This window comes from Macrotis lagotis, chromosome 6 (assembly GCF_037893015.1).
Source record: "Macrotis lagotis isolate mMagLag1 chromosome 6, bilby.v1.9.chrom.fasta, whole genome shotgun sequence".
Classification (NCBI taxonomy): Eukaryota; Metazoa; Chordata; class Mammalia; order Peramelemorphia; family Peramelidae; genus Macrotis; species Macrotis lagotis.
Window position 1 is genome coordinate 224,385,243 of NC_133663.1, and position 11,821 is coordinate 224,397,063.

Sequence of the window (11,821 nt, forward strand, 5' to 3'; positions counted from 1 at the left end):
TAAAATCTATTATGTTTTTAATGGGAATGTTGTTCCCTGGTCAGTTGATAGGATATCTTTTTTTTTTACATTTTGTTCCCTCCCCTTTTCTTTTTTCTGGTTCAAACTTATGTTCCTAGGGATTTCCATGATGTAGTTTGATTATATTAATTTATCATTTATTAAAAATTTCAATTTTTTGGGAGACTGGGTCTTCCTATCTCATCATCCTCATGAGTTCAAATTTGACTTACTAGCTGTGTAATCCTGTTTCCTTTAGTTTCCTCATTTATAAAATGAGCTGGAGAAGAAACTACTTTAGTATTTTTGCCAAAAATATTCCAAATGGTATCACATAGAGTTGGAAACAACTAAAATGACTATACAGTTTCTTTCCAAGCCAACAGTTGGCATGGAGGCTTTGACCCACTTCATTTCAGATTTGGGTCAGTTTATTCCTCTTTAGGCATCCTGATAGCCCTTCACTTCTGGGGGCTTCTCATATTAGTGCCAGACTTAATTTGGACACAGGGTTGGCTTTGTCCTAACTGTCCTCTGTCTTAATAGTGATGACATTTTGGTTCTTTTCAACCATGACCATCACCATCTATTTATCAATAGACCTCTCTGTATTGATTGATAGCTCTCTATATTGATTGATGCCTCCTCAAAATCTCTGAGCTCAATTGATCTGGTAACCTCAGTTTCCTAGGTAACAGGGATGTATCACTCTGCTTGTCTAATTGAAAACTTAAAAAAATTATCCTTATCAGCTTTAAAATAATGATATTTGTTCTTAAAAGTTCAGTGTACAATATTATTTAATTTAATTCAGAGGTAATTATTAAGAAATTGTATGAAAACATTTATTACTGGTATTAAAAAAATATATTTCACAATAGCTTTTTCAACTCACCTTCACTCATGTGGCTTGCTGCTTTGGCTATAGTTAGTAGCACAAATATCCAGGGACATTATCTCATCATGCCTGTTTCCCTGGATCTTGATTAATGCTTTTTCAGCAGGCATCAAAAGTTGGGTGAGAAGCTCTGGGGATGGCATTATTATTTATTTATTATTTGGAGTTAAGACAAGAATACATGGTGGCCAATGTACTAGTATATAAGTTCCAATTCTGCTGTTTATTTCCTGTATGAGTTTGATCAAGACCCTAATTTCTCAATTTACCTCATCTGTAAAATATGGAAATCGAATGAGGTGATAATGTCGGTTCATTCTAGCTACAAATTCTATGTGTTTATTTGTGGTTTATGTGCTTTATATGTAGGTAAGAAGAGAATTTTATTTTCATATCATATTTTAATAGTATATCATTAATTATTTGGAATTGATCTTTGGTCTGGTAAATGACTCATAATTAGAGTGGTAGCAACACTTTTTATAATAGAACTGGATAAGGTTATTTGACTTTGAGATTTTGATTATTATGTACATGATGTTTATTCAGCAAAATATTACCTCCTTTTGTTTTTTCCCTCACATAAAATACTCTCCTCTAACCTCTAATTTCTTTTTTTTAGGGTTTTTTTTTAGGTTTTTTTTTTTTTTTTGCAGGGCAAATACTGTTAAAGTGGCTTGCCCAAGGCCACACAGCTAGGTACTTATTAAGTGTCTGAGACCTGATTTGAACTCAGGTACTCCTGACTCCAGGGCCGGTGCTTTATCCACTGTGCCACCTAGCCGCCCCTTAACCTCTAATTTCTAACACTTTCTTCTAACCTGCCGATCTAACCCCTACTATCATTCATTTACCAAATGTTTGGGTCTGTTTGATGAGCTGCTATTGTTTTAGGCACTTAGGAAGTGAGAGGAGGCGAGTGTTGGGAGAAGATAAGAACAGAAATGTATGATAGTTCTTTTTTTCAAGGATCTTGACTTTTTTTTAGGGAGGATGGGAATAAGATATAAACAAAAAAAATATTTATTTATAGTAGCATATGGCTATATGTGGTTAGGGCAAAAGAATTGATTGATATCTTTGTAAAGCCAAAATGTAATCTCATTTTCAGCATGAATTATCAGTAGCTCCCATTCAAAAATGACCATGAAAAATATGATTCTTTGTTGCATGTAACTTGCTTTTAAAATAGTTTCTATTCTATCATACCAATATTAATGTTTATTTTATATTTAATTTTTTATAATATAGTGATATAATAAAATATAATGTTTTAAAATATGTATTTTAAGAAGCAAGTTATATGTAATAGTCATATTATATATATATATTTTTAAAGTATATCTATAAAATAAATTTAACATTCTACTTTCAAAGTTATCTAACTCATCTATCCCCTTCAAAGCTTCCTTCTGTGCTTTCTTTTCTTTTAATATTTTCTTTTAAATGTTTCAGTGATTCTTATTTCTTGTCCTTTTTTTGGAGGGAGTGGTAAAACTATGGATGAACCCCTCTTCCCCTTTCTAACCTCTTGTTTTCAACTGAAAAAAAGTAGGGAAAAAATCAATTAACAAATAGGCATAGTCAAACAAAACAAAGTCTCATATTGGCCATGACTGAAAATGTCTGTCTAATTCTACACTTGAGCCCATCACGTCTTTCTCAGGAGGTGAGTAGCTTCCTCGAGCATTAATATGGGAGGTAAGATTTGAGAAGAACTTTGAACGATAGACTAGGTGAAGGGGAAGGTTAGATTAGAAGTGGGAATGAGCAAGGTTGACTTTAATTTATGCTCAGGAATAGTAGGAAACAAGTTGGATTATGGGCAGATTGTAGCTTCAAAATGCTAGATTTAAAGAGTTTGAACTTTATCCAGTAGACAAATGGGAGCCTTAGAAAGCTTTTTTTTTTCTTTGTTCTTAAAGCAGGAGAGTGACATTATTAAACTGATATTTTAGAAAGCCTAATTTGGCAGTATCAGGGACTGGCTGATGAAGACTTAGAGTTAAGGATAGATATGTGAGACCAGTGAAAGAAGACCCAATGATTTAATGTGCCTGCTTATGGAAAGAGAAAACCTAAAAGGAAGCAAAGAAAATCTGGGTAGCTTTGAAAATAATGTATAGTATTTAGGTTTTCTTGAAATGGAAATTTATTGTTTTATATCAAATTTTTTCTTATGTTCTGTTGAGTACATGGAAAAATTCTTTTTTTTCTTTTATCATTTTGTACTTAAGTTTAAAATGGATAAAAAATTTCCAAAAGAAGAAAGATAATTTGAGAAGAGAGACTGCTAACAAGTAGGGAATATTATCTAGGAGACGACATCTTGGTTGAGGTTGGAAGTAAGTTAAGGAGTCTTAAGTGGTACAGGTGAGGAAAGTGTTGTATCTTAGAAAGCTTACTTTGGCAATATGAGGGATGAAAGACTGGAGGCATAACACCTAGTTAATATGCCTCTGCAATAATCCAGGTGATGAAGTGATGACCTGGAATTAGGACAGGTATGTGAGATTTGTGAAGGAAGTTCTGATGAGTTATCATGCTTAGTTATAGAAAGAGAGAGAGAAAGGTAAGATGACTCCAGAGGGTATGACTTATCAGGATAATGTACATGGTAGAGGGAACTGAAAGTCGGTTTCAGAGAAATAGCAAATAGGCCAGTTTGCCTGGAAGATAGATATGAGGGAGTGAAAAAGGAGAAATATGAAATAAATTGGAGGTAGAATGTTGAAGGCCTTTAAAAATTTGAAAGTTAAAAAAAGATGTTAATATCAGAAGTTTTGATGCAATAGGGACAAACTGAATGACTATTTTTGGTAGTTGCAGATATGAAAATATTTTTTGGACTTAATTTAAGGAAAATGCATTAAATATATGTTATTAGACATGAACAACCACATTTAACTTTTTGGTGATGTTTCTAGAATACCCCAGTGCCTTACTGGTGCTTCATCTGCTAGTATTCACCTTACTGTCATTCTTGGACTCTTTCCATCTACTTTCATATCCCATCTTTTCCCTTTAAACCCACTCCAGCTTATTTTTCCCCTTCCCTACTTCCTCTTCAGCTCCCTTCTTGTCTCCTTACCTGCTTTCTCCTGTTCTAATGTCTTACTTTTCTATTCATCTGTCTTATAAGTAAGTCCTTTTCCCCTCCATCACCTGTTGGTCTGATTTTCCTCACTCACCTGCTTTTCTGTGGCACTTGGTCACAAAGAAACAAGAATGGTTTTTGTGGTCTATGGTCCTGGCCAGTAGTGCTACAAAGAATAGGATAGGTTTTGTCATTTCTTTGTATTGAAATTATCAAGTATTAACTTTTTTTTTTGTTTTCCCAGCTGGGTGGCACTATTGGAGACATTGAAGGCATGCCTTTTGTTGAAGCATTTAGACAATTCCAGTTTAAGGCAAAAAGAGAGAACTTCTGCAATATCCATGTTAGCCTTGTCCCACAGGTAGGTTTATAAGCAGTGGGCTGTTGCGGAGAGTACTGGATGTAGAGTCAGGAAGACCTGGGTTCAAATTGTACCTTAATCACTTGTGACCATGGCCAGGCCACTTAATCTGTCTAAATCTTAGTTTTCTCACTGGTAAAATGAGATATTAATAATAGCACACAACTCATAGAGTTTTCTGAATCAAGTGAGAAGTTGCATGCAAACATTCAAGTGCTATACATATTCAAGGTATTTTCATTATTATTATAATAATTGTCAAAGTTTTAATGTTTTCGTGGACTTTTATCCTTTGTCTGTATTGAAGTTTTAAAAGTTGAGCCAAATACTGCCGATATTAGCTATTTTCACATAATATACAAATTTATTATAAATTAAAGCAAGAAGCCAATTTCAGTGATGGATAAAATGTCACTTCTTTGCAGCACAAATGTTTCACTTTTCTTTCTATGCAGATTCATGGTAAATTTTCTCTAGTTTACAAACTTTTACCTTTAATAATAGTAAAGTTTATAAACTTAAAAAGACAATTCTGTCTTTTCAGTTCATTTGCCTTCTCTTTTTAGTACTTGACTTCAACCCTCCTTACATCTCCCTCCCTCTCCCTTTCTTTCCCAACCTGTCTGTGTTATCTGTGATAAGATTTTAGAGAGTGGTTGAAAGGAATCTGATAGAAAATTTGATATTATCTATATTGTCCTGCTGTGAAGTCTGGATTAGGAAACACTGGTACAATCTTAGAAGACATAGATAATTCAAATTCATTTATCCTGAAAAGTTATTTAAAAACCTGTAGTTATATTGACTGGAGATAACCAACTTTTAATAGACTCTACTTCTGTCTTAAACTTTCAAGTGGAGAAGTAATTATGTTATATGCATATGAAGGCTTTCATTTTACAGTTAAAAGAAACAGATAGTTGAGATATTACTTAGTTAAATCAGATCTCTCAAAAGTTGTTCTAGAAGCACTCCATTCTCCCCTGATTTTCTTTTTCAATATGGAGAATTAATTTAATTGTCTATGATGATCAAATCCACTAATTTTTGTCCAAACTACCACTTTCCTTGACCTTAGTGCACATAATTGTTGTATTTCTTTATTCTTTGTCTTGGTTAGAGCCATTCTACATTGTTAAGAGTTTTAACTTTAATGCTTCTCTTTCAGCCCAGTGCAACTGGAGAGCAGAAAACCAAACCTACACAAAATAGTGTTCGGGCATTGAGAGGCTTGGGATTGTCTCCTGATCTGGTAGGTTTTTGTTTCTTTGAAGTTTTTTAAAAAATCTGAATTTAGTTACCCTTCAAAAATAGCATTTTCATATTCATAGCAAAATAATCAAAGAGATTTTTTTAAGAAACCATGAATCTCCATTTCATGCTACTTCTTTTTTTTTTAATTATATAATAAATTCTATGCATTACTTTCAAAACTGTCCTTGTCTTTGCTTTTTATTTTTTAAAAACTTCTGTCCTTTAAAAAAATGCCCTTTTGGAGTTCTTTATTGCTGACTTCTTTTCTTCTTCTAGCTCTCAAGTAAAAACTGGGAGAGGAAAAAAAAATCCTTGTAATAAACAGACAGTCTAACAAGATACATACCCTCCCCAGTGATCACAGTCAAAAATTGAGTCCATCATCTTTATATTAGGAGATAGTTCATTAAAGGTTCTTTGGAGACATAACTGGTTATTACATTGATCAGAGTTCTTTCAGGGCTATGTCTGACCTGCCAAGTTAGTGAGAATATATAGAGAGGGTTTAATTTTTATATTATCTTTCACCCAAATTGCTTAACTTAGAACCTTTAACAGGAATCAGAAAACTTTGCCACTAATGAACTATTTGGTCTTCAGAAAGTCTCTCCATTTCCCTGGCCTCAGTGGCTTCATTTAAAATTAAGAGGTTGGATGAGATGAGATGTTTGGGAGCCAGAGAGTTTGGTATTGCTCCCACTTCTCAGCTAGGCATTTACATTCTCTTCGAATCATAGACATCAATCTAGATGGGACCCTCAGTTACCTCATTTAACAGATGGAGCAACAGTCAGAGAGAGGTGACCAAGGTCACTCTGGTCCAAAGTTCCAGAACCAGGAATTGAACAGGAATCTTCTGACTCTAAATTCAGCAATTTCCACTTTAATATACTGCCCTTTGATTTTCCTACCCTGAAGTGAAATATAATTATGTTAAATTATATGTTATTAAGTGATCATTATTATATAATATTGAATTATGTATTATATATGTTTATAAAATATACTATAAAAATAAACAAATATAAATATACAATAAACATAATATACAAAACAAATATATGATTACTATATATGTAACATATATAATCTTATAACTATAAATATATAATATTATATACAAATAAATAGATATATATGGAATATACAAAATGTATAAAACAAATATATGAGTATGTGTATAACAAATATAATATAATATAAACAGATAAATATATAAAGCAAATAAAATATTTAAAATAAAAATATGTATATAATATAAAATATCTATAATATATAACATAATACATGTACATATATTATTATATATTGCATAAAATATTTATGAAGTGAGCTATTATTATTTTCATTATCATTTTCTGCTTTTGGTGTTAGCTTGACAGTAGGAGAGTTACCTAGACCTATCTTTTGAGAATTTAGTCTTTTATAATGAATGTGGAGAACCTCTCTCAAGTGTAGTAACCCTACTTAAGAGATCTTTTTGTTTTTCCTGAAGCAACTATTTATTACCTTTCACTACTCAAATGTTATTTCTGGTTTAAACTCTAGTGCCTTGCAATAAGAGCAATCTAAATCTCTTCATAATAGTCTTATCTTTTAATGAAACAATGTTTAGATATGTTCTGTTTTTTGAAGTATTTTTACTTGCACTTTTTCCTATTATAAGCATTTCCCCCCCCCCACCTCCCCTGAAAACAAAACAAAAAAAAACCAAAACCCTTTTAACAAATATGCACAGTCAAGCAAAACATGTACAAAATTCATATGCCTTTTTGCTTAATAAGTCTGTCACCTCTCTGTTAGGGGATAATTCTTGGTTCTCTGGAATCATGGTTGGTGATTGTATTGATCAGAGTTCTTATAATGATAACCTTAGTTAGCCTTATATCTGTATTTATATATTATATTATTATATAGCTATATATTATAGAGCACACTTATATAAGTTACTATGTAATTCAGAGTCTTAGCCACAGATTTGGTGTAATGTTACTTAGAACACTATTTTCCAGAAATATTTGGTTTAAGTCTTGATTTCAGTATATGACCTTAGAAAAGTCACTTTATTTGAGTCTCAATTTTTTCATCTATAAAATGAGGAGCACAGTTTTGTACTACTAGCTCATAGGATTTTTTTAAAAATGAGGATCAGATTAGATGAGATAATAGATATTAAGCTGTTTGTTTATTCATCCCTGATAGAATTAATGTGCTATATAAATGTCACCTATTAATGCATTTGTTCATAATGACTTGGATTAGTTTCAGAGTTTCTTACAGAAAAGATCTTGCTTCTTTCTAGGTCACAAAGTGAATGATTAATATCAGTAGCATCACATTTTTATCTAAGATTCCTGCCTGATTTGTACATACCTTTTTGACTTTGATACAGATTGTGTGCAGAAGTTCAAAGCCCATTGAAATGGCCGTAAAGGAAAAGATATCCATGTTTTGCCATGTGGAACCTGAGCAGGTTGGTTCTGCCCTCCGGATTTCATTGCTCACATATTCCATTCTCTTGCCAATATGGTACTACCCTCAATGTACTGTAGGATGTTTTCACAGCCAATTTACTAACAGACAAATGAAGGCTTTAGGAAATTCATTACACTATTCTTTCTCTTTCTCTCTCTCAATCTTTTCTTTCTCTCTCTCTCTCTCTCACTCTTTTCCCCTGTTAGAGGAATAGGTTTGATTATACCAGTTTCACTGATGGAATAGAAGTTATATTACCTAATACATCACCTTCTTGTTATAGCCAGAAATAGGTGATGGGATTTCTAATCCCCTAATGTAATAGATCTTGATTTAAGTTCAGGGCAAAAAAAATGCCCAGGCATCTTGAAACCATAAACCAGACCATATCTTTTCTCTTTACCACTTGCAGAAGATATATGAAGACAAGAAAATCCAAGGTTATGCAGCATAAAAAGCAAGGAAAGTCCTGTGAAATAAAGCAACCTCCTCTTCACTGGGCTGAGAGAGGGTTAAATTAATCTTGTGAGAGTTTATGCCATAGTCTATATTTCTGCTATTGATTACAGGATTGGGGATGGTACTATGAATCCCAGTTCCCTCCCCAACCCTCCCCCAATCAGGCTACATATTCCAATTGGCCTTTTCACTGGTCAGTAATTTCTATTGAAGGAAATTTTTTCCCTTTTTTCTGTTTTAAGTTAACATTTTTAATTTTCTTCTCAATTACATGTAAAAGTAGTTTTCAGCATTCATTTTTTTGGTAAGATTTTGAGTTCCATGTTTTTTCTTCCTCCTTCTCTTCCCTCTTCCCTTACCATGGCAGTGAAGAATCTGATATAGGTTATATATGTGCAATCATGTTAAACATTTTATATTAGTCATATTGTGAAAGAAGAATCAGAACAGAAGGGGAAAAACTGAGAAAGAAAAATTAATATAACAAATTTTAAAACCTGAAAATAGCATGTTTTCTTCTGCATTCAGATTCCTTAGTTCTTACTCTTGATGTAGATGATACTTTCCATTACAAATATTTTAGAATTATCTTTTTTTTTAAGTTTTTGCAAGGCAAATGGGGTTGTGGCTTGCCCAAGGCCACACAGCTAGGTAATTATTAAGTGTCTGTGGCCGGATTTGAACTCAGGTACTCCTGACTCCAGGGCCGGTGCTCTATCCACTGCGCCATATAGCTGCCCCTTGAATTATCTTTAATCATTGTATTGCTAAGAAGAGCTAAGTGTTATCAAAGCCAATTATTTTTTTTAAATTTATTTTTATTAAAGATATTATTTGAGTTTTACAATGCCCCCCCAATCTTGCTCCCCCCCCCCCCCGCAAAGCACTCTGTCAGTCTTTACTTTGTTTCCATGTTGTACCTTCATCCAAATTGGGTGTGATGAGAGAGAAATCATATTCTTAAAGAAGAGAAGTCTAAGAAAGCCAATTATCTTATTCTAAAATTGTAAGATGTACAGTGATCTCCTGCTTCTGTTCACTTCACTCAGCATTAGGTCATGTATATCTTTCAAGGTTTTTCTGAAATCCTCCTGCTCATAGTTTCTTACAGAATTATAGTGTTCCATCACATTCATACACCACAATTTGTTCAGTCTTTCTCCAGTTGATGAGCATCCTTTCAATTTCCAGTTCTTTGAAGTTCTAACAAAAAAAAGCATCAATAAATATTTTTGTACAGGGGATACAGACCTAGTAGTGGTATTCCTAGATCAAAGGGTATGCACAGTTCTGTGGGAGGAAATGAAAAAACTGCCACCCCCCCAAAAAAGCCCCAACCCAAAACATCTTTTTCCAGAGGGGTTAATTCATACTTTTATCTCTAGAGCTAGATTTTTAATATCACTAAGGGGTATGGTGTATCCAGGTGTATCCAGTGAGCCACAGGACTTGGGAGCAAGAAGACCTGAGTTTGAAATTCAAGCTTGGATACTCACTGTATTACCCTGGACAAGTTCCTTCCTTCCTTTTTTTTTTTTTTGCTTCCCTTTTCCCTTTCTTCCTTCTTTTTCCTTCCTTCCTTCTATGAGTTGTTACTTAAATTATTATTGTTTAGTCTGATTATTTGGATGTTTTCTCCTTTTGTAAGTCTGCCAAATCTGTTTTAGTGACTCACCCAAAAATGATCATTTCTTAATGTTTTTCATCTTTCTCCCTGCTTTTTTAGTTCATCAGTTCCCATGCATTAACCTTTTTTTTTTTAAACTGAGGTTCATCATAATGCAGAATAAACTGATCAAGCATAGTCAACATTGGAGGGCAAGAATGAGAAACTTCATTGAGAAACTTGACTTGCCACAAATTGAAGAATCCTATTCTAAAGTTCAAGCAAACATAGCTTCCTTTCAGAACCCGCCACCTTTGGTCTTATCCAAGGCACTCCCTGGGCCTCAGGATTCTATATCTCCTACCTATTTCATCAGAATTGTTGATTTTTGAATCATCAAGGAATTGGCAACTTTTGAGTATGTCAAGTTGTTTAAGAGAATGTCTTGAGTCGATAGTATATGTGATATATTTTATTAATTATTCCTTGGTAGTTTAAAAATTTTTTTTAATTGTTTGAGTTTTTTGGCAAGGCAGTTAGGAATAAGTGACTTGCTCAGGGACACATAGTAAGTGTCCCCCTGTCTCTGGACAGACACTTTATCTACTTCACACCCTCCTCTTACCCAAGGTCACACAGCTAGTAAGCATCAGATGTCTGAAGTCATATTTGAACTAAGGTCCCTGTGACTTTCAGGACCAGTGTTTTATCCAGCATGCCTCATAGTTGCTCCTCTTACTAGTATTCTGCATAATTATTTCCAGAGAACTTTATACTGTTTCTTTTTTTTCTCTAATGAGTAATTAAAATTTTTTTTATTATTCTGAATTTCACAGATGGCACAAGTGAACATTTCCATATACAAAGAACAAGAAAAAACTATATGAAACCAGAAATTTCATTATGTACAACTTTTTTTTTAAGCGAAAACAATTTTTAATATAATCTCAACAGAGTCTTACATCTGAAAGGGATTTCAGAACCCTTTAGACCCTTTTCTAGGTGAACAGGCATGCCTTTTACAATGTCCAATATGTCAACACAAGACATTTTGTCTTTAAAGTCTGATGAAAACCTTGTTGATGATACTTTTTCACTTTCACACCAAAAGTTCCTGTTCTAATCTCCAAGATTCATGATCTTTACCTAATTTTTTTTATTAATTATGTTAGTAATAATAATAAAATTCAGCCAGAACACCCAAATACCTTTTTCTAATATACTTTTTTGATTTGCTCTGATTCTTTTAGTCATTCCAGCTTGGGAAGTTCTATGACTGGATTTATGGTACTTGTATGGTACTTGGTACTTGTACAAGTGGTTTTTTTTTTAATGTTTATATTCTAATCAATTTGTTAGTTCTAAAGCTTTCACTTCTCCCTGCCTGTCTGCTCTGATCCTTTAAATTATTTCTGTGAATTTTATTTAAATACTTCATTGTTGCTCATTTCTTCCTTTATTTTTGGCAGGAGATCACTATGATTAATTCCATTCTAGATTTTCTAGGTTTAGTTATGAATTAAGGCCCCAGGTGGGAGAAGGCACATAAGCTATTTGTCAGATAGTCATCCAGTCTGAAGGGAAGGAATAACAATTAACTCAATAAAGTGAAAGAGATTAGAAAGGAAGGAGAACTGGAAGACTTTTTCATCTTTGAAGGTAAGAGAACAG

General features: G+C 33.2%; 1 protein-coding gene across 3 annotated transcripts in view; it reads left to right on the plus strand.

The window, feature by feature from the left end:
- Nucleotides 1-11,821, plus strand: part of CTPS2 (CTP synthase 2) — a 122,438-nt gene that overhangs the window by 17,592 nt on the left and 93,025 nt on the right. For all 3 annotated transcript variants that reach the window (XM_074192368.1, XM_074192366.1, XM_074192367.1), the window contains exons 5-7: nt 4,240-4,356; nt 5,525-5,608; nt 8,003-8,083. In XM_074192368.1, the coding sequence (XP_074048469.1) occupies nt 4,240-4,356; nt 5,525-5,608; nt 8,003-8,083 (282 nt within the window). The remainder of the gene's footprint in view (nt 1-4,239; nt 4,357-5,524; nt 5,609-8,002; nt 8,084-11,821) is intronic.